At 49.2% G+C, this 20,333-nt stretch overlaps 8 protein-coding genes across 8 annotated transcripts; 2 read left to right on the forward strand and 6 right to left on the reverse strand.

Moving 5' to 3' along the window:
• Nucleotides 1-58: 58 nt before the first annotated feature.
• On the reverse strand, nt 59-3,077 carry BO87DRAFT_406214 (Zn(II)2Cys6 transcription factor; the record flags this gene model as incomplete). Its single annotated transcript, XM_025625982.1, has 6 exons — nt 59-736; nt 773-1,418; nt 1,455-1,627; nt 1,686-1,991; nt 2,058-2,092; nt 3,065-3,077. The coding sequence occupies 6 exons, from the start codon at nt 3,075-3,077 to the stop codon at nt 200-202; spliced, it is 1,710 nt and encodes a 569-aa protein (XP_025480656.1). The 3' UTR covers nt 59-199.
• Nucleotides 3,078-6,078: 3,001 nt separating this feature from the next.
• Nucleotides 6,079-7,810, forward strand: BO87DRAFT_458443 (extracellular dihydrogeodin oxidase/laccase; the record flags this gene model as incomplete). The annotated part of the gene is made up of 2 exons (XM_025628876.1): nt 6,079-7,381; nt 7,437-7,810. The coding sequence occupies 2 exons, from the start codon at nt 6,079-6,081 to the stop codon at nt 7,808-7,810; spliced, it is 1,677 nt and encodes a 558-aa protein (XP_025480657.1).
• A 66-nt stretch (nt 7,811-7,876) lies between these two features.
• On the reverse strand, nt 7,877-10,081 carry BO87DRAFT_406217 (uncharacterized protein; the record flags this gene model as incomplete). Its single annotated transcript, XM_025625983.1, has 4 exons — nt 9,636-10,081; nt 9,195-9,522; nt 8,136-8,812; nt 7,877-8,075 (listed from the first exon to the last, which is right to left on the reverse strand). The coding sequence occupies exons 1-4, from the start codon at nt 10,028-10,030 to the stop codon at nt 7,877-7,879; spliced, it is 1,599 nt and encodes a 532-aa protein (XP_025480658.1). The 5' UTR covers nt 10,031-10,081.
• A 473-nt stretch (nt 10,082-10,554) lies between these two features.
• BO87DRAFT_333145 (glycoside hydrolase family 92 protein) lies at nt 10,555-13,335 on the reverse strand. Its single transcript, XM_025620399.1, has 6 exons — nt 13,146-13,335; nt 13,060-13,092; nt 12,898-13,007; nt 12,019-12,845; nt 11,289-11,972; nt 10,555-11,233 (listed from the first exon to the last, which is right to left on the reverse strand). Exons 1-6 carry the CDS (start codon nt 13,282-13,284, stop codon nt 10,657-10,659), a joined length of 2,370 nt encoding a protein of 789 aa, XP_025480659.1. The 5' UTR covers nt 13,285-13,335; the 3' UTR covers nt 10,555-10,656.
• A 688-nt stretch (nt 13,336-14,023) lies between these two features.
• On the forward strand, nt 14,024-16,002 carry BO87DRAFT_333148 (alpha/beta hydrolase). Its single transcript, XM_025620400.1, has 8 exons — nt 14,024-14,072; nt 14,138-14,482; nt 14,543-14,760; nt 14,823-14,930; nt 14,989-15,046; nt 15,108-15,185; nt 15,253-15,581; nt 15,637-16,002. Exons 2-8 carry the CDS (start codon nt 14,393-14,395, stop codon nt 15,773-15,775), a joined length of 1,020 nt encoding a protein of 339 aa, XP_025480660.1. The 5' UTR covers nt 14,024-14,072; nt 14,138-14,392; the 3' UTR covers nt 15,776-16,002.
• Nucleotides 16,003-16,322: 320 nt separating this feature from the next.
• BO87DRAFT_458447 (NAD(P)-binding protein) lies at nt 16,323-16,793 on the reverse strand (the record flags this gene model as incomplete). Its single annotated transcript, XM_025628877.1, has 2 exons — nt 16,323-16,421; nt 16,515-16,793. 2 exons carry the CDS (start codon nt 16,791-16,793, stop codon nt 16,323-16,325), a joined length of 378 nt encoding a protein of 125 aa, XP_025480661.1.
• Nucleotides 16,794-17,134: 341 nt separating this feature from the next.
• BO87DRAFT_458448 (uncharacterized protein) lies at nt 17,135-18,536 on the reverse strand. The gene is made up of 3 exons (XM_025628878.1): nt 18,464-18,536; nt 17,829-18,410; nt 17,135-17,775 (listed from the first exon to the last, which is right to left on the reverse strand). The coding sequence occupies exons 1-3, from the start codon at nt 18,499-18,501 to the stop codon at nt 17,172-17,174; spliced, it is 1,224 nt and encodes a 407-aa protein (XP_025480662.1). The 5' UTR covers nt 18,502-18,536; the 3' UTR covers nt 17,135-17,171.
• Nucleotides 18,537-18,857: 321 nt separating this feature from the next.
• BO87DRAFT_415391 (uncharacterized protein) lies at nt 18,858-20,115 on the reverse strand (the record flags this gene model as incomplete). Its single annotated transcript, XM_025626687.1, has 5 exons — nt 18,858-18,983; nt 19,111-19,183; nt 19,267-19,683; nt 19,784-19,984; nt 20,084-20,115. 5 exons carry the CDS (start codon nt 20,113-20,115, stop codon nt 18,858-18,860), a joined length of 849 nt encoding a protein of 282 aa, XP_025480663.1.
• Between the last annotated feature and the right edge of the window lie 218 nt (nt 20,116-20,333).

The raw sequence follows: 20,333 nt of genomic DNA on the forward strand, positions 1-20,333 counted from the left end.
GTGGCTGTATGACTGAGTAATGGATGAGATTATGCTCCTTCAACATAGCGAGCTTTGTGTCAGTGAAGTACTCTGTGCGACGTAGGGAACCCCGCAAAAGACCCCCGCAGCGGAGGTCCTCCGAGACTGGCACGTGGTAGTGATTCGTCTGAGCGCGCCTCATCTGAAGTATCACGTTCACGCGCTCAGATAGAAGATCTCACAACTCATAGAGATAACTATCATCCACGAAATTAGCCTGATGAATAAGACTGTGTGCCGATAGTTGGTTGTGCTTCTCAACTGCATCCCCAGAAAACCGTAACGAATCAAGCGCCATCGCCGCTCCAAAATGCCCATCACGCGTCTCGTAGGCTCCAATCAATAGACTGAGGTCTGAGATCATCCGCTGCGCATGAGCAGACGATACAAATCTTTCCTTGATGAAAGCTAGGCATTCTGCAGCATTAGAAATGGCGGATTCTGATGTTAGCTGCGGCCGCACGTTTGGCATATGAGCGAGAAAGAGATTAAGGCGTGCGGCCTGATAAGCGCATCTCGCGATATCGAATGAGAAGAGGACCTGGAGATTCATCTTTCGAACCTTCTTAATAGATTCTACTATCCAGTCACTGTGTTCCTGACATATTTCCTGGGCTTGGCTAGCATAGGTGCTTGATCCCAAGGGACGCAATACCACATCAGGGGCCGCATTGGGATGCCCGAGAAGGAAGAGGCGAAACAGGTCACAGTGTGCCTGACGCCAAGCGAGTCGGACCTCTAAAGATCTCACAACCCATCGGAAGTTTGGCTGGATTATGGTTCCAGTGGCTGAAGAGCCCACAACGGACGCTATTTTCTCCTGAAGCTGAGTGAGGTTCATTTGGAATCCTTGCACAATACCCTGAAACTCTTTGAGAGGCTGCTCTAGCAGGGCCAACTGCCTGGTGAAGCGCATGATATCTCTGCGCACCCTGGAAATACGCAGTATCAGCTCCAGCATGCTGTGGTGAGCTTTGTCTTCAACCCGAGCGGTGGAAGAGCCCCGTATTGTGTCGGGATCCGTTGAGCCAAATTCCTCTTCACGACACGGATATTGCTGGTATATCTCTTCATAATTTATCGTGCTGTAGCCGAGAAGCCCTACAGAAAAGTAACCATCTAGTAGTGCCATCGTCCAAGCAGCTCTCCGCCGAATCTCCTGAGTGACAAAGCTGAGGTGTGGGCTTTCATGCTTCAGCTGGAGTGCAGTCACATGGCGGCTCGCAATGGAAGCCATCATGAAGGCCCTTTCGAACCGGCCAACTTCAGCATGATACTGAATGATTAAGAAGAGTGCCTGCAATCTGAATATTGAAGGCGTCTCGATCATGTCCCAGATCCTCTTTTCCGAAAGTTCGATCAACAAGACACTTTCGGAAGGCTGAGACCCAGCCGGTCTACACCTTAGTTTGACCAAGGCGCATATAGATAACACGAGACTTGGCTCGAGCGTTCGGGCAGCACACATTCGCCGAATCGAGGGTTCGTGAAGGAAGCTGTAGGAAGGCAAGGGATACAGATGCAAGAAATAGTCATCAAGGACTCCATCTAACTCCGCTCCGTCCTTTACAGGGTAAACTCTGATAGAAATCAGCGGCGCGATCAACTATAAAACGCTCATAACGACCGTCATACAGTCCTTGCTGCAGCTCATTCAGGGAGACCAAGCGAGTGGAAGACTTGACTGTCAATTTTCCATCTCGATCCTGAGATAATTGGCGAGCTCCTCTAAAGGCTGGATATTGGCATTCCTGATGGCGTCGGTGACAGTTATTGCACTGTGGCGTCTCACCTGAACATCGGGCTTTTTGAAGACGGCAATAGATGCACGCCCGAGTTCCACGATGTCTTCCGGGATGGCCACCGTCATGCCTCGGGCGCCCGGGGGATGGGTTATCCCTCTCATAGGAGCATGTATGCTTTAGCCTCTCGCAATTCCCACAAGTGTACTTTTTACGGTCGCAGCGAACCTAAAATGTCTTAACGACTAAGAATAGATGCGGGGTGAAAAGCAAACGTATTCAATGGAGGCTTACTTTGCGCGACCGACACTGGGAGCACGGAGGTGCAGCTTCCCGACCATGGTGGTTATCCATGAGCGCTTACAATGTATATCACAAATCCGCGATCGGAATATTTGTAAATCGAGATATAGAATACTAGAACTATTTGAGTTCATCTATAATTGAAAATTGTCCAGCTTGTATATCAACGTGGGCGCTATTGCGCCTTGGAGGCGTGCGATGGCGTCAGCCCGATGTACCTGCAGCCGACGGATAGCAGGTTGACAAACTCCGATCGTAGTTTCCACACTAATCTCCGTAGGCTTGCAGGCCTGGCGCATACCAAAGTGCAGGTAACACAGCAGGAACAGAAACTACTGGTTACATGTGAGATGTATTCTCCGATGAACCACGATGCCGACCGTAAGACACGGGAGCCTTTCCGAGCCGCTCGTCGTGATGACTGAACTTGGAGCTGTGCCCGGTCTCATCACTGGTCTCGGGTATTTTTTCAGCTGAAAGGTACAGCATCTCTTTCCTTATAGTCGTAGTAAGAAACATGGCTGTTCCTTCCCAAGCAGATATCGAGCTATGAGCATCACTACATGAGTATAATGACATTGTGGCCGGTATATCCTTCGACTCGTGTGCACGAGAGGATGCTCAAATCTCAGCAGACTTGCCCTGGAAACTGAGCGCCGCCGATTACTTCATGATTGTGTTGCTGTGCGCCTGATTCCGACCTCTGAAAAGCGTCATAAGCACAGGTCTCTTCAAAGAAGGAAGTTCGGCTACCGAATGCAACAGAGGCCAAGGTAAGGGCTTAGATTATACTTCACTTGAACAGGGTGTTTCACCCGGTTGTTCCACGTAGACTGAGACCAGTACGAGTAATCCATACCGAAACTATGCGGATGGGGTATAGTCTACATCAATGCGTCCTCCCACAATATTCGCATTTACTGCTCACTGATGAGCCCAGGCTGCCGAGAGAAGGCATAACCAGTCTTTCAAAGACGGAGAAGACTCTGACCAGAGACAGGCATAAGCCATTGTGGGCATCAGGAGTCATGGGAACACCGGGGAGTCGGTGGGATCCATGCGGACATTGAACAAAGAACACGGAGGCTATTTTCGAGGAAAAGCCATGCGTGATTAACGAGCAACTAACGATTCTCGCAAAGGTGTGGACGGAAGGAGGAGGAGAAGGGCTGGATAATCGGCCGAGCTCGGCATCGCGGCTTCCGTTTGTAGATGTTGGCGAACTGCAACGTTCTCAAAAGACATCCATCACAATCCACTCCAACCAAGTCATTTGCCTCTGGCTTCATTTTTGCAGGATAGTACCTCACCTATTTTCTCGGTCTTCAGTCATTGCATCCTCGTGATGTCTCATCTGCTGCAATGTGAAGATTGCCTGCCACAGTACCTACCAATCAAGCACAGGTTTCTCGAATGGTTTAGGCGACATCGTCATCGCAAAACACACATTTTGTCGGAGCGGTAGGAAGAACCGGAGAATATCTGTGTCACTTCATGGGAAATACCTTCAGATCGCATTTGATTATGGCTTTAACCTGTTGGATTTGAAGAAAGTTGCCTGTGACTCCTTGCTCGATCTGGGCGTTCAGGGTTACCCCTGGTACCTGGTACCTCGTATCTTCGCCATCAAGGTATGTTCATACACCTCGCTTAGACTCCCACTGTGTGCCCCGGCGATGTGCCATTTCTCTTCTGGGCGTAGATGTCTCGGCTCAATGGGACATGTTGGCAATAGCATGACTAACTAGGAGCCCATGACGTTAAGTCTAGCATGGGCCGGTTTTATAGGGAGCCATCATCAAGGCACGCGCTGTCGGACAGCCCTTGAAGGCTGAAAAACGCACGTGGTAGTGCGGTGAACAGCATCAGGCAGGCTGGTTTGAAACTCACATCGAAGATATCGAAACAAGTTTGTTCAGCTTATGGGCCGGTGGGTATGTCTCACTTCAGATGATTGTCATATTTAGAACATTACACGAGAGCTAAGTCCAAGCCACAGGGCTCAAATATCTGACATAATAGCTTGAATGAGAGAATTACTCACTGGCCTGTGTTCATATTCAGATAGTCCTTCTGCATCCCCAGGGGCTAAAACAGCCTTTGTGAGCCTTCCCTACTCAAAGCCTGCGATCGCGTGCCAAACCAACCTGGGTCCTCTCGGCTTTCTGAACGAATTGTTGGTTACCAAGTTTAAATGACTCAATTTTCGAAAACCGATAAAAATTGTCACCTCTCGTAGTCAAGCTTTGGTAAGAATTTAGTTTGATTATTATTTGGCTTTTCGGTGATTTTTTCACTGAGCCGAAAAGTACTGGCAGCGTCTTATGCCGTGAGTTGCTATCGGTGAAGCTGAGACCAATGACGGAAGACCTGGAGAATTAATCCACAAGCGATAATGCTTGTTGAGGTGTCATACTACAGTGCGCCTGACCGCAATCATTCCAAATGTGGATATGAGCAGGCGCATGGCTTGATATTGATGCTTTTGTGGGATCTGTAAGAAAGTCGAGCAGACCCGAGAGGGGCCGAGCTGTGTTTGCTTTTCCCGCCCACGTCTCTTATGGTGGCTGCAGCATCACAGAGTTGGGAGAATATTTACCGCTTGCGGTTGGACTGCCACCGCTGCTTGGCTCGGATGATGCGAAAATAGCCGAGCTGCAGAGTACCCTCTGACCTCTTCTGGAATGGGGACTCACCCAGGCTTTCGAGGCAATGAACTTGCAAAGCCTTGCCTTAGGCGGGTGGCCTAAGTTGAACAACAAGAGAACAGTCAGAGCTATTGTCGCTGATTCGAAAGTGTTTCGCTTGATATCGTCTAGTGCGCATCTGGGGGACGATCTGACTATAATTATTATCAGCCTTATCTTTATTAACTTGGGCCATTTCATTGCTCGAAGATTGGGGCTACCAGCTTGACGGGAATGATCTGATACGTCGAGCTGCCTGTGGGTGTGCCTGAGCGGAGGCTATACGATCTAATTTGGCGACTAGCGGTCAGCCAGCCCCAAGCTAACACGATCGGTACCAGACTCAGGCAATCCATGTGTTGGGGGGATTCGAGTATGGGATTGGACAGGCTTTACGAATTGTAAGCTAGATCGGTTGGCTCTGGAGTGCGCCATGTGCGCTCCTTCTGCTGGGATGAGCTGTCCGGGATCCGAGCGATGACTGATACTATAGTACCTGTAACTATAGTCATTACTCGCTAAATGGAACTAACGCTCATTTCAAGGAGGTGGGGATGGCCTCAAGTACAGAGCCTAGTCGGTCAGTTGATTGTCGATGCGACCAAAGCGACTGGCAGCTGAGACACCTTGAGATGGGATCCCTGATCGCTCTTGAGATCTATCGGGCTGATAGTCAGGCATAGCCATTCCCTGAAGGAAGCCAATCCCAAGTGTGAGGTGTTCAATACGAATCCCAGCAAATCATACTGTATCGGATGTTGCGGCTCAGTCTACCTCCCTCACATGTGTCATCTCAAGCACATGGTGCAGCTACACTGGTGGACCTTGAATCGTTACATGATTGATCCGTTCATTTGATGTCCCGTCCGGTTCATCTGGGTGGGGGCTCGTACAGCTGGAGGATTTTCTGCATTAGGCTGTGCAGTAGATCCGACATCTGGTGAACTCTCACGGACAAGGCAATCCCGGGCGATACAGCCCCCTTGGATCATCGTGGAGGCAACATCCCAGCCTAACAGGACCAAATGACTCCTGCAGCTACAGGCCTGAAAAGAGCGAAAAAAGGTAATTGAAAATACTAGCAAGACCGGGCTCAGAGTGTATATAAACCACAGGGCCATCATGAACAAAGACACGGCAAGAAGCTGGCGATCCGCGTAGATCTTGCCTTCACTTGGTTCTTTCAATCTTGCGCTACTGAGCACTAGCGGCACATCATGACAATCTTTTTGCTACTCCTTGGGCTTCTAGCCCCACTGGTTTTCTGCAGTCCAATCAAACATGCTACTCCGCATCTTTCCCAATCTGCCCCAATACCGAGAGATATGCAAGGCAATTCTTCGCAGTTACCCAATACCCCATGGCAGGGATACGATCTAAACACGAATTACTATGAAACCGTTCCACAGACGAATGTTGTCCGTGAATATTGGTTTGACATCGTCAACACGACCGCTGCTCTCGACGGAGTCGAGAGACCAGTGCTTCTGGTCAACGGCCAATTTCCAGGCCCTACTATTGAGGCAAACTGGGGAGACACTGTCAAAGTTCATGTTACGAATCGCATGGAAAACAATGGTACGGCCATCCATTTCCACGGAATTCGACAGCTGTACAACAACCAAATGGATGGAGTAGCAGCGTTGACGCAGTGCCCTGTTCCCCCAAACTCCAGTTATACCTACGTCTGGAGAGCCGAACAATACGGGTCGAGTTGGTATCACTCGCACTTTTCTCTTCAGGCATGGGAAGGCGTCTTTGGGGGCATTGTGATTCACGGCCCTGCGACAGCAGATTATGACCACGACTTGGGTGTGGTATTTCTCAATGACTGGTCGCATCAAACAGTTGACGAGATGTATCAATCTGTACTCGAGAGTCAGGGGCCGCCTCATTTTCAGACAGGCCTTATTAATGGGAGCAACATCTGGGTTACCGGAGATAACCAGACCGTTGGTCGTAGATTCCATACAGAATTTGCACCAGGACAGAGATACCGGATTCGGCTGATTAATGCAGCCATGCATACCCATTTCAAGTTCTCGATCGACAATCACGATCTTACCGTCATCGCTAGCGATTTCGTTCCTATTGTACCATTCACAACGAACAATGTCCCCATTGGCATGGGACAACGGTATGATATTATCGTGACGGCAAATCAAGCTCCGGACAATTATTGGATCCGAGCAATCCCGCAGTCCTTCTGCAGTGACAATTCGAATCCAGACAATATCAAAGGGATCCTCCACTATAAGGGTGCTCCCAATGACAACGAGCCCACGAGCACAAAGTGGGATTACGGTGACGACTTCCAGTGCCTGGATTTCTCATTAGACGAGCTTGTCCCGTGGCTTGCCCTTGATGCAGATATTGGTGGCGCCCAGATGCACGAGTCAGACGTGGACTTCAGCCCATTCGGAGATGTTCCCTTGTATCTGTGGACAATGGGAGGCAATGCTCTTAATATCTCGTGGAAGGATCCCACCCTACAGCAAACCTTCGAAGATCCCGACAAGATGGACTGGGAAGCAAGCCAAGGAGTGATAGAGGCTGCGATTGCGAATAAATGGACCATTTTGGTTGTCCAAACAGATCTTCCTGTTCCTCACCCGATTCATTTGCATGGTAAGTAAACCCATGGCTGAACATAGCATCTGAAACCACTAACTCTCAACTGCAGGACACGATTTCTATCTCCTTGCTCAGGGATTTGGCCAATTCAGCCCACAGAATGTCACGCTCAAAACGAAAAACCCACCCCGCCGCGACACTGCGCTCATGGTCGCTGATAGTTCCGCGACTGGTGGCGGCGGCCATATGGTTATTGGCTTCCCCGCCGACAATCCGGGTGTATGGCTTATCCACTGCCACATTGGATTCCATGCAACGGAAGGGTTCGCGCAGCAGGTTGTCGAGCGACAGAGTGAGTTTAACTCATTTTTCAGCGAAGATTTGTTGGTGAACACATGTGATGCGTGGGACGAGTATGCCAAGGTGAATCCCTACGGACATCAGTACCGGGGTCTTGCTGGTCCGTACGAGTCGGGTATATAAGTAGTCACCTTTCTCTTCTAATACTTGCACCATTTCCACTCATCGAGAACGCCTCTTCATCACCCATTAAAAGGACATAGCGACAATCACGGGCGCAAGACGTCTCATGTGGGAGGCTTGGTTGATGTTGTAGGGTCCATATTTATGCAGTGTGGCAAACGAGTTGCCCGCCTTCCGCCCTTGTCTAAGGTACTTGACCCAATATTCCCCATACTCTAGGCTCTCCAAAGATATCTCTTGCCCACACTGCCCCGCGAGGGGACGGCTATTCTTATTAGCGCACCAAATCATCGAATCAATTATTCAGACCACGGATGATACGTACAACCGCACTGGAGGAGAGTCCGGGGCATCGCGGTGCTCCTTAACCCAGGCCGCGAGTTCGGCCACCTCTTGCTGCGTGATCTTACGATCCTTCTTTGCCCTTCTCCCCCCTTTGCACTCGATGGGCATCCTGATCTTCTCCGTAGCCTTGACCTCGAACTGGCCATCCGTGATGGCTACGTATGTGTTCTTCCTTAAACCCGTAAATGTCAATCTGCGCTTTGATGTCCTCCACCAGGAGTCCGCATTGGGAACTAAGGAGGTCAGGGCATTGACAAGCTCGATGAAGGCTGAATTTACAGTATCTTCATCGGTCAGGTCATCGCCGCCCTTCCCCCATCCCGCACGAATCTCCGCCTGGAGTCTCAGTACTGGTCCGAAAGGACCCAGTGCTGGGTTAGCCCAGTTGTCCCCTCCAATGCTCTGGAGGTACAACTGGTAGGTTGGGGTCACTTGTAGCAGATTCATTGCCCGGGTGAGAAGAGCAGGAGTGATACCAAACTGGCCAATGTCCAGCTGGTCTGGAGTACGCATCGGGGGGCACAGCACACGGGAGAGAAGAAACTGTTCGACACTCACTTTAGACCCTGACTTGAGGTTCGGCCATGCGCGAAGACTCCTGGGTTTCAGCTTTTTGGCAGTCTCGGCCCTATCCCACTGGGCTTGGTTAGCGGGTAACTTCAACAGTGGCATTTTGCAGCTGTGAATCAAGGTACGAAGGACGAAAATCTACTTGGGTGGAAGTTCAAACGATCAGCCCAAAGCAACTGTAGATTGTTATTAAAGTTGAGATAGAAACCAAAAAAAAAAAAAAAAAAAAAAAGAAAAAGAAAAACAAGAACACGTAGAAAATCGCGAAGTGGGGCGTCTTGTTCAGTTCAGTAAAATGCTATCCCCTCTCCCCCCTCCCCCTCCTCACCCGGGACCCGGTATCAGCCTGTCCTCCCAGCACCAACGGCTTGCTTAACATAAGACGAGCAAAAAGATTCACAGGTGCGTTCGCCTTCTTTTCAAAGCTGTATAGCCTTGACTGCCTTATCACCACCTTCCGCTGGTGCACGCATGCCATAAAGAGCCTGGCATGCTGGGGGGCAACACAAGACACTACAAGCACAGGAAAAGGATCTTCCTCGTCGAAAAGATAGGGGTGCACTTCTTTGCCTCTACCGCCACACTCGTCAAGTTCCTCCCGCACGCTTTCGGATTCCACCAGGCGTTGATTCGCACGGCCTTTCATCGCCTCGACAATGGCGCACAGCTCGGAGTACAGGATGGCGTCTTCCCGGGCCTCCTTATCGTCGAGAAGGTGAAAGGCTAGGTGTGAATAAGATTTACCATTGTCGGGGCATGGCTCTACCAGACACTCGGTTGTCCACCAACCGTTGTTACTGTAGTTGTAGGCCAGTATGGCTTCCAGCCAAAACGTGCTTTCTGGGGCTCTGACGAGGAATGATGTCAGGAAATCATTATTCTGTAACAGAGTAGGTAAAAAGATACTTACTCGACATCCTGGAGATTCTGCTTAGACCAGGCCTCATGAGTGGTGCGATCTTCGATGAGTGTAGAGACTTGGCGTACGCGATCAATTGGCTCCATTGGAAAGCCACTGTTTCCAAAGTTCTGGTCGATATCAAGGAATTTCCGGGCCAGCTGGGGATCGACTTCGAGCTTCTCCAAATCCGCCAACTTCATCGGCACAAACCAAACAGGAGGAACCTGACCCAGGGTGGCTACCTTGCTGTCCAAATTTTCAAAGTTGAACTGGGTGACAAGCCGGACGTCTCGGAAATTTCTAATGTCTACATGGCCATCATTTGGCACATTGTCTCTCATGTCCATGAGGCGTTTGAAAAGTCTGCCGAGCACGGTGCGGTTCGATTGAGAGTTGTCGGACATGGTGGCGGTCTTGCGTACGAGATAGCAAAGGGAGAAGTGGTAGAATCAAAGGTAAGACGATCGGCTTGGAGTAGTAGTTGTGTGGTAAGTAGTGCATCAAGTGATGGAAGAGAAGTCCGAAGAGTTTAGTCAGGCGAGGTCGGGTGCCATGAAAACTCAGTGTTTCCCCTTCACCCCCGCTGCCATTCACTGGCAATCAGCAGACTTGGTTTCACTGCTGGATGCACTCAGACTTGATTTGCCGCGCTTAGTAGTCACACTCACACCACGCGGCCTGGCGAAAATGAGAATAAAGTGAATGGAAAGTAAGACTAGCACTTCAATGTCTCCTGCATTCAGTGACCACTCGTTTCAAGCAAGATTTGTCACTCTCGCCTCAATTCTCTTTCTTCTGCAGTGAAGGATGCACCATTCTAGAGAAAACTGTTCTTGCCATTGCAGAACCATAGAGCGTTTTTAGTAAAATCTTTGGGTGTCGGTAAAGCCTATTTCTGTCTTACGTGTGGAGAACTATATAGCCTTTTCATTATTGTTTCTGGACTCAGCTATTACTTGCAGAAAAGCTTGCAAAAAAGCCCAAAGGCACGTACGGTCGCTAGGGACGAGGAATATAGGCATCTAAGCGATCAGTAATTGCTCATGCTCGGGGGCAAATCCTCGTCCCGAGTCCCCCAGTCACTCTCCGTAGGACCTAGCTCAAGCTCGAGGGTCCCTCCATTAAGGAAAAAGTCATGGCTGATCCAATTCTTCGTCCATGCTTGGCCATCCCGCTTGGCGCTCTGGATATAGATCGACTGATACGTAGGGTCGAAGTTGACATTTCGTATCGTGGCGACCTTTCCAGTCTGCTTGTTTTGTATGCTGATCTCCTCAAAGAATGGCGGGCTAATGAGATACACTTCTTGACCATGGACGGGGAACAGACCCATCATGCTAAGAACCGCGAATGCGCCCATGGCTCCCCCATCGTCGTTGCCGGGAATACCAGAGACAGATGTGTTGAACTGGGAGGGGATATAGTAGTGCGCGCGTTGAGTCGATAGCGCGGGCCGTCCGGAGTAATGAAATTGGAATACGGTGAGGAAGGCCTGCTCGTCACCAACGTAAAGTAGACCAGAGTCATGCAGATAAGAAAGGCGGGATGTGAAGGTCTGCGGTCCGCCTAATCGTGTGACCAATGCAGCCATGTCTTGTGGTACAAAGCTTCATAATTTAGTCAGTAGTTGAGCGGAGAGAGGAAAAAGTGTATGAAACTCACAATGAATAGAGCCAAGCGCTTCCCTCATAAGTCTCGTGCCCATCCGCGTTCAAGTAACAAGATGTGAAATTGAGCAATGGGCTGCAGAAGATGGGATCTTGATAGCCCCAAGTCCCGTTAGGGTACCGAGGCTGTAGGAACCCTGTGAAATTGGTATCTTTCCCTTGCAGGTAAGATTTCTGATCGTCCTTGAACATATTCTGCCAGTTGTTGGCACGTAGCATGTACGTTTCGTAGTCACTCTGATGACCCAAACGCTGGGCCATTTGTGCAATACAAAAGTCATCGTACGCATACTCAACAGTCCTCGAGATACTGCGTGTATGTAGTCCAACACCATATGGATCAAAATCGTCCGTCGGAATATAGTTGAGTGATTTCCAGCTAGTTAGTCCACCGCGACCTTCGACATTCCAGTTCGCGGGCTCTACCTCCGCATCTTTCACAACAGCTTCATACGCAGTAGCCCAATCAATATCGCTGACATTCTTCAAGAGAGCTTCAGCGAGAAGAACATCCGCATTTGACCCTCCCTGTGTATATCCCTTACATAACGACATTCGGCAGTCTGGTAAGTAGCCTTCGTGGCGGTAGATGTCCACTAGGCTTCTCATCATTCGAGATTGAGACAGCGGATCGGCTAGCGTCAGGAGCTGATGAACGCCGCGGAAGGAGTCCCATATACTGTCTAGTCGTAAGTAAGATGCGGAAAACTCCGAGGTCCACTCACCAGTAATAGCTGTCATAATACGGCTCGTCACTCTGCCAAAGTGGGTTTTCTCCTGTATAGTCCTGCGGGCTTATCATTGTACGATACATGCCGCTCCAAAATACTTGCTGTATATCGGATGAGACATTTCCCGGCTTAACAGTAAAGGCATTCAATTTGTCCCTCCATGCGTCCTCTGCCGCATTCACTGTTCCAGCGAAGTCAAAATTCGGCTGCTCCTTTTCAGCGTTGGAGCAGGCCTGTTCTACGCTGATGAAGCTCACACCTACTCTTGCCATTAGTGCTTGGTCATCTGTTGACATATTGAATTGGGCAAATGTGCCAGCAGAGAGGGTCGCGGCGGTGTTGCTCCCGTCAGATGTGAGTGATACGGTTGTCTGTCCTTGACCGGCGCGATTGTTGAACCACACACCCGTGTCTCGAACGACACCACCCTTGAAATCTACGCAAAAGTGGAGATCGTAAGTTCCGATACCAAAGCTGGGGCTGAAGGTACCATTTCCTGTCAAGCGACCCGTGGATGGATTTACTGATGCTGTTCCATTCGTGCGCGACTGTGGAAGATCCATGAGATCAACGAGAACCACAGGACTGAGCGACTCGGTCGCGTTTTCGAAGGTGAATCGATACAAAGCCGAATGATTCGTGACCGTCATCTCTGCAAATACACCACTTTGAAGCGTAATACTAAAGTAACCAGGGCGCGCTTTTGGCGAGCCTTTCGTCCAAGGTATCGCCCGATCGGCCTGTTGCCATGTACACTTGTCGAGTGCATCATTTGGACATCCCGGGTGCACAAAAATGGGGAAATTGCCCAAAGATGGCGACTGAAGGGAACAGTCAGCGTGAAACAGCATACCATTGAGCGAGATGACTCACGCCACCGGTTCCATCGTCATGCATGTGGGAGAATCCCGAGACGTATGTCGTGTCATAGGCGAAACCGGCTTGGTTTTCACCAATTGTATCTGCTACCGCTTTTGCCATTCCTAAGGACTGTCAGAGGGCATGGAGACTGTCCGCTACTTTGGGGATTCTGACCAAAGGGCAGAGTTGCCCCTGCAAATGAGTGACCTGTAGAGTTGAATTAGCATGGTGACTTGATAATCTCAAGGAAATATTCTTACCTCCATTGGAGGTACCTATCAGAGGATTAACGTAGTCTAGTACATCGAAGCTCGAGTTACTGCTCTCTTGCCCAGCCACAAAGCCGCAAGCTAGGAAGATTGCTGGTAGTGCTTTGTGTGCCTTTAATGACAAGAGCATTTTGGCAAGACTAGAGCTTCAATTTTGACCCTGCAGGTGCTGCAGAATCCGGAACAACCGGCCATGAAGCCTGGTATTTAACGACAGGAGCGTCGCGTGTAGTGACATTCCATTGTAACCCAAATTCCCCGCGACCTGAGGTCATGAAAGCCCACCCCTCTCTTGTGCGCAGCGTGACTGTATGAGGGGTAGAAGAGAGGAAATTATCATCACTGCCGAGGCCAATCATAGCATCACGTTTCGTTTGACACCCCACTGATACTGGCAGAATTGCTTTAGCTGCAGCGATTGACACGGTCTGATTCCTGATCGGGAACAGTAGCCAGCTACTGCGTGTAACGCTCCATCGGAGTAGTGTGTTGGCCAGTCCCTGCAAGGGATGAAATGATCCGAGAGCCGAAATGCGGAGAGCCGACGATCCCCTGTCATAATGTTCCATCCGCAGTGAGGAGTATTCTAATCGTGGACTGAATCGGTACAAGCTGTCTCATCAGAACTGCAGCAGAAGAAGAACCACATAATTATGGCATCTGTTGCCTAGTACTGACCTTTCAACCTTTCGTACCATTTGACAAGACTTCTGGCGGAGAGCCCTAGCCAGAATTTCCACCCCGATGAGTTCTGTATGTAAGCCGTCTGAAGATGAAACTGAGAGTCAAGTCGCATTCCTTGCACCTTCGGCGAAGACATTGTCTTGACATGATTAAGAATATTTGTAGTAATTAAAGACATTGGAAAGACGCATGTGGGGGGGTACCAAGCATAGAATTTCGAGAGGATTGGTTGAAGTGAGCTCAGTACTTCTCAATTCCCTCATATGAGTCTGAAAGGTATCTGATGCGTGAATTTGCAGGAGAACGCATTCAAATAAATGTAGCTTTCACAAAGTGGTCGTTGTGAATGTCTGGTCACATGCCCGCATCCTGGTGCCATCTGCCATGCATCATGCGATAGTCATTATGATGACATTATATGCAGCTTATAAGAAGCGAGAACAAGCGAATGCACTGAGTCCTTACTCTTCCACTAGAATGTGGACGGTCGCCCTTTCGCAGAATTTTCTCAATCTCGAACATACTCCAGGCTGACCCAGTGCTAGCAGACAGCCATGAGTCGAGAGCAGATTCCCAGTGCCAGCACAGGCCAGTGGCTATCGCAAAGGGATACCTTTGCCATAGAGAATTTGGAATGGGAAGAGGTAAGCTAGTTGCAATTTCCCCCTACTGGCATAGTAATTGAATGCTGATTTCAAAGCCAGTTTTATCGCAATAACAGAAGCAAGGTTCCACATCTGACTGGCTCAGTACAGCAGTATCGTCAAACAATGCGCGAAGCCAAAATGCGTGCACAACAACATGAATCGCCAATAGTTGAAGGACTTAAAGTTTATGATCTGACTACAGACTCTCCGTCGAGCTTGAAATTGAGAATATACAAGCCACTATCGCCTGGAGCAAATGGGGCCGTCATGATCTAGTATGTATTTGTTTAGATCTTATGCTTCGGAACGGTCTAACAGTGTTGTGTCGGACGTGAAGCTTCCATGGAGGCGGCTGGGCCCTGGGAGACCTAGAAGGAGAAGACAATATCTGTCGCGTTCTATGTGTGCAAGCCATGCTAAATGTGGTCAGCGTTGACTATCGCCTGTAAGTGACCCATTGCTTCCAGAGGCTTCGCTAACCATTGAACGATGGGATCATGAAGTGCACCAGAGAATCCGCATCCAGCACCTATTCAAGAAGCGATCACAGCACTTCGTTGGGTAAATCATATCCCACTCAGTCACACTATACTAGATATAGCTAATAGCTTATCTTTGATAGTTATTCCAAAACAATCTGACCCATGGCTTCGATACGAGTAATATTTACGTTGGGGGGACTAGTGCTGGGGGAAACTTGGTATGAACTTTCTGATAATTGATTGGATGATGCTCTTAATAATATAAATGGAATCCCTCTAACCTAGGCTGCTGTACTGTGCCAATTATCTCCGAGCTTGGGAGTCGAAATCCGGGGTCAGCTCCTTCGGTCTCCAGTCTTGTGCTCTAGTGAGCTGCATTGCCAGAGAATGGGACTGAGAAGTATGGAACAGTTCATTGATACACCAATCCTCAATCAGCGCTCAATGAAGCAATTCATTCAGTGGTATCAGCCTTATGATCGGGCAGATCCTACGGTATCTCCACTCTTGTCCCGGGATCTTGGTGGATCTCCGCCATCTTTTATCATGATATGTGGCCGTGACCCGCTCCGCGACGAGGCCCTAGCTTATGCGGACAAACTTGAAGAAAGCGGGTACATTAGTTCTTCCAGATTGTGCGTTTCAATTACCACTGACTACATTGTCTAGCATACCAGTGCGGGTTGCTGTCTACCCGGGAATGCCCCACGCATTCTGGATATTCCCCGAACTGACCGCGACGAAGACTGCTACCCAGGACATGATAAGTGGTGCCAGATGGCTTATTTCTGAGGTTCGCAGTACATAATCACAAATCCGCTGCTAGCTCCATCAAGTCCGCAGTTCAACATCTTAATCACAAGGATCTTCCCCCATCTACCGGTAATTCCGCCCCCGTGATGAACGAAGCTTCATCACTTGCCAGAAAAGCAGTGGCATTGGCAACGTCTTCCGGAGTGGCAAATCTTCCCAAAGGGATGCTTGATAGAATATTGTTCCTGTTCTCGGGTGTGTCCTGACCCCCAAGAATGAGAGGCATCCTGGCCATGTATTAGCGCTCATGCAAGGTAATCATGCGAGCGGATAATCAAGATCAATACATACATTCCAGTTTCGCCTGCAGCGAGACACACAGTGTTGAGACGAATGTTATCCTTTGCAAACTCTGCAGCCAGGCTCTTGGTAGCCTGCGCTCATTATATCGTAAGACTCTCTACGATGAAAGCGAAAGGAAAGGAAAGGAACAGACGTACCGCACTCACACCCCCTTTCGTAGCCGAGTATCAAGCGTACTTCGGCCGAGGGCGAATGGAGCTCATGCTTGAGATATTCACGAAAATACCCCCACCGTGGGCTTAAAAGTAGGGAGCAATAGCCTTGGTCGAGTGATAGATACTCTTAACGTTGACTTTATACATGCGGTCCAGCATATCCTCGGATGTCTCAAGAGAAGGCTATTATGCTATCAGTAAACGTCACAAAAACCAATAAAAGCATTAAACTGAAGTAAGAAAAGCAAAAATTCTGTATACCTAAACTTCATGAACAATCCCAGCATTATTAACCACGATATCAAGCTTCCCATACTTCTCAAGTGCCACTTCACGCACTACCTCCCAATCAGACTCACTCGATACATCTCCTCGAAGAAAGATAGCACGTCCTGGTGGCTCATTATTCTGCGCTCGGAACCCTTCTAGCTTATTGATATCGACAATGATCACGTTCGCGCCCTCGACAATAAATTTATGCACGATTCCTTCCCCGAATCCAGAACCTCCGCCGGTCACAATAGCGGTTTTGTTTTGCAATCTGCCCTGTCCCATTTTACTGTCAGTAGTGTGTAGTAGCTCAGTCGTCGGTGACAGGAGGATAATGCACTGTTATGTTTCTGGTGACTTGCCCCGCCTGCCCGCTTGTTTTGGGCATTGGTGTGTAGGTGCGGGGATAGCAGCTGTGCCCCGTGATCAGAGTCATTGTTTCTATTAGAGCGGCACTGCATTAATTGACTTGTTATGTGTACTCCTTTCTGTTCCCTGCCGTCAAACGATCATTAATCTCTGGATTACTTTTTCGTAGGCCTTTCTGGAGTGTGTGTCCGGGTTACAGCTCACAGACCTTTTAGTTATCCTTTTTAGAAATACGGCAACCTGAAGCTTTGTGGCTAAAAGAACGACAGAGTCTTAGAGGATATTGTACTTGCACTAATCAAACTGACGATCAAAGCACTGCGAAACAATCCACTCGACACTATTAGAAGCTGGTATGACCACTTTCGGTCGATTATCATTGTTCTTCGGGTACTTAATAGGTTCAACTCCCGAGCCAGGCAGCGTGACAACAGTTTGCGCGTGATCCTCCATCGTACCCCAATCCCACCAGTCCAGTGTTTCCCCTGTAAATTGGTATCGAAGCTGCTGGCCAGGTCGGGCGTCTTCAGGCTGACAATCTCCATCCGCATCGAAAGACCAGGAATCTGACCAGTATTCCCCTGGGAAAAGAGTCGCGAACCGACCTTCTTCATTTTCTGCCACGTTGAGCTGTCTGTCAGGATTATCCCAAAAGACATATAGTGACTGATGGATTATGCATGTCTTCCATTTCGGTTCAGTCTCTGGACTAGACTGATCTGGGAAGACACGGCGATAGACGCTGAAGGATCTAAGTGGGCTGAATGCCCAGGTGTGGAACGTGATGGGGTCGGATGAGGGACCGTGGTAGGTGACCTTGATAGACATGTTCAAATACTCGGACTGAGGCCATGTTGGGCTACAGCTAAGCTGAAGGCTCAGGACTGGTGCGCCAGGACTGTTCAATTATTAGCTCACAAGCCTCTTCTCTATCGGGGTTGTAGGGCTTACACTCTTTCGCTTGGATCAATTGGCGGTGGCGTCGGAGGTGAGGGAATATGAGGGCGCCGCCCTTCTTGCACAGTAAAGGTGCGGTGTGCACCACCCGGAACCAAGATAGGGGGCCATTTTGCTTCAGTTCCCACCTTGTCCTGCGGCGTACCCCAATCCCAGTATGGAATCTCTTTGCCCGTCCAGAGAATGGTATAAGTGCGCCCCGGTTCTAGGAGCTTGATCCAGGCATCAGGTACCCCCGTTCGCACATTTATCGTACTGTGATCCCAATTCTTTTTGGCTTCTTCAACATAGAACGATGCCGGTTCATTGGGGAATTGACGAACACTTGGTGATAATGGTGAATATCTCGAGTATTTCTCAATGCCGATCCTCTCGACTTTGCTGCTTTCTGGACTATGAGACAATAAAACATATTCTTCCTTACTGGGATCTATGAAAGGCGACCATCGCAGCCAGAAGCATTGATTGTTTGTGACTCTGCGCAAAGCGACTGTGAACGATTGGGTTGGTTCATCCTCCGTCCGAAGTGTCGGGCTGCTATTTACTAGCTTCAGGACCAACGGTGGGGTATCGGGCCTAGGCAGAATATTTCGTAACGGATCCTTTCAAGATAGTCGTGCTGAACTTACTGCCGATGGTCTTCCTTCCATCTGATATACGTATCCATGTGGAAACAGTTGTGGAAATCGGTTGCCGGGAGTGGGGGTAACAGAAAGTCGAGAAAGTATGGGGTGGAGATCAAGGGTCTTATAAATCAATGTACTAAGTACTAACTGGGATGATTTTCAGGAATTGGCTAACTGAAATTAGTCAAAGTAGGATGCGGGTCAGTTGCTAGCTTACTCCCAGCTCACTTCCTCCGTTTACCACTAACTGTCCACTAACCGATTACTCACCAACCAGGTGACTCAGTTTCGTGGATGTATTTACCATGCATTAGCGTAATCAGGTAACAAAGAGAGAGTTCTTGAATGTGGTTTTAAAGAGCCATATCACAGGTTCGTAGACACTGTCAGTCCTAACTTATGAAATAGGTTCCTCATCATGTCTCGCAAGGGCTCCAGGGCTTGTACCTTGACCATCCGGGAATATATGCATTGGAATCGAAAGAACATCCCAAAGTGAAAATATGGCACGAGTTAATGAACTCTATCAGAACTAATTATCTTTTGATTGTTCTTCTCCCTTGTTCAGATAAACATTGGAGAGACTCTCTCAAAACCACTCAACATATAAAGGAGGAAGATCTATCTAAGCTTGTCCCTCAAACACATACCTTGTTCCTTGTAGAAGCGGATCCGTTTCTCCTCCTCTTACGGTCACTCCCTTCCCACCCACTCTCCTTCTCCCTACCAGCCCCAAGACAGCCAAACCCCCCTGGACTAAAGCAAATATCCCCGAACCTCCGGCCGGCCAACCTACCCGTACATACCAAATAATGGATCGGAACGGCGTTAGGACATTGACCCCATCCGGGAGTTTCACTCGAAACACCCACGACACAGCTATCATGGCCAATACTACCCCTTGCAGAGCGCAGTTCCGCACTCTCACCACACCGGAATTCAGCGGGGGCGAGCGAAATTGGACGGCCTGGGGAATGATCGAACAGATGCTGAGAAGTGTGAATATGGTATTGAGGAAAAAGAGATGAAACCCCATCAATATGGCCACGCCGAAATTGAGTTGACGTTCACCCGGTTCGTGGAAAATGGAGGGGAAGAGAGCGTCGGTGAAAAGTGGAACGACGGAGATCAGGGTAAACGCCGTGTACAGGACGGCGACTAGGATGCGTACCTGACTGGCGTAGGGGGAGTGGGAAGGGGGATAGGTGAGACATAGAATGAAGCTTGGGCCATTTTCAGTTAGTGTTTATCACGGGACGGTATTCGGTTCGGTTTGGCGGAGCGCGGACCGTGGAAAGAAGAGGCTAGTAGCAGTAATCTTACAAGAGCAAGAGCAGCACCCAATCGACACCTAGCTGCAACAGATTCAGCCAATCTCCCACTGTTCTCGGATCATGGACGAAAAAGGCTGGCGCATCGGCGCCGGCGATGGTGCAGTTAACGATTGCGGAGAACCCGACGGTGAACCGTTCGGTGGCATTAAGGAGTTTTAATAATGTAGATGAGGTAGAGGCCGGTGCTCGTCTTTTGAACCCAGATGCGCAAGAGTTGGGGTAAGAACACCGCGATTTCTAGGACGAGGAGGACTCTGTTTGGAGACTCAGCAGGTTGTCTGATACTTACACGCGAAGCCAGTTAGGGCAGGAAGGGGTCATTTTCTGGTGTTCTCTTCACCTTTCCTTCCACGGGCGAAGTCAATTAATAGCTTTGGGAATGGAAAACTCATGAGAGAATTTGGAGCATTTAAATAGAGGGAAACCGTGAGTCAATAAGAAAGACCGCTGGGGAAGAAAGGGGGACATGTCGGAATTTGGGGGCAGGGAGGGGAAGTCTCTCTAGTCTCTACTATTAGGGCGAGTAGGAAGCCCGTCAA

Source organism: Aspergillus neoniger, assembly GCF_003184625.1.
Source record: "Aspergillus neoniger CBS 115656 unplaced genomic scaffold BO87scaffold_13, whole genome shotgun sequence".
Lineage (NCBI taxonomy): Eukaryota > Fungi > Ascomycota > Eurotiomycetes > Eurotiales > Aspergillaceae > Aspergillus > Aspergillus neoniger.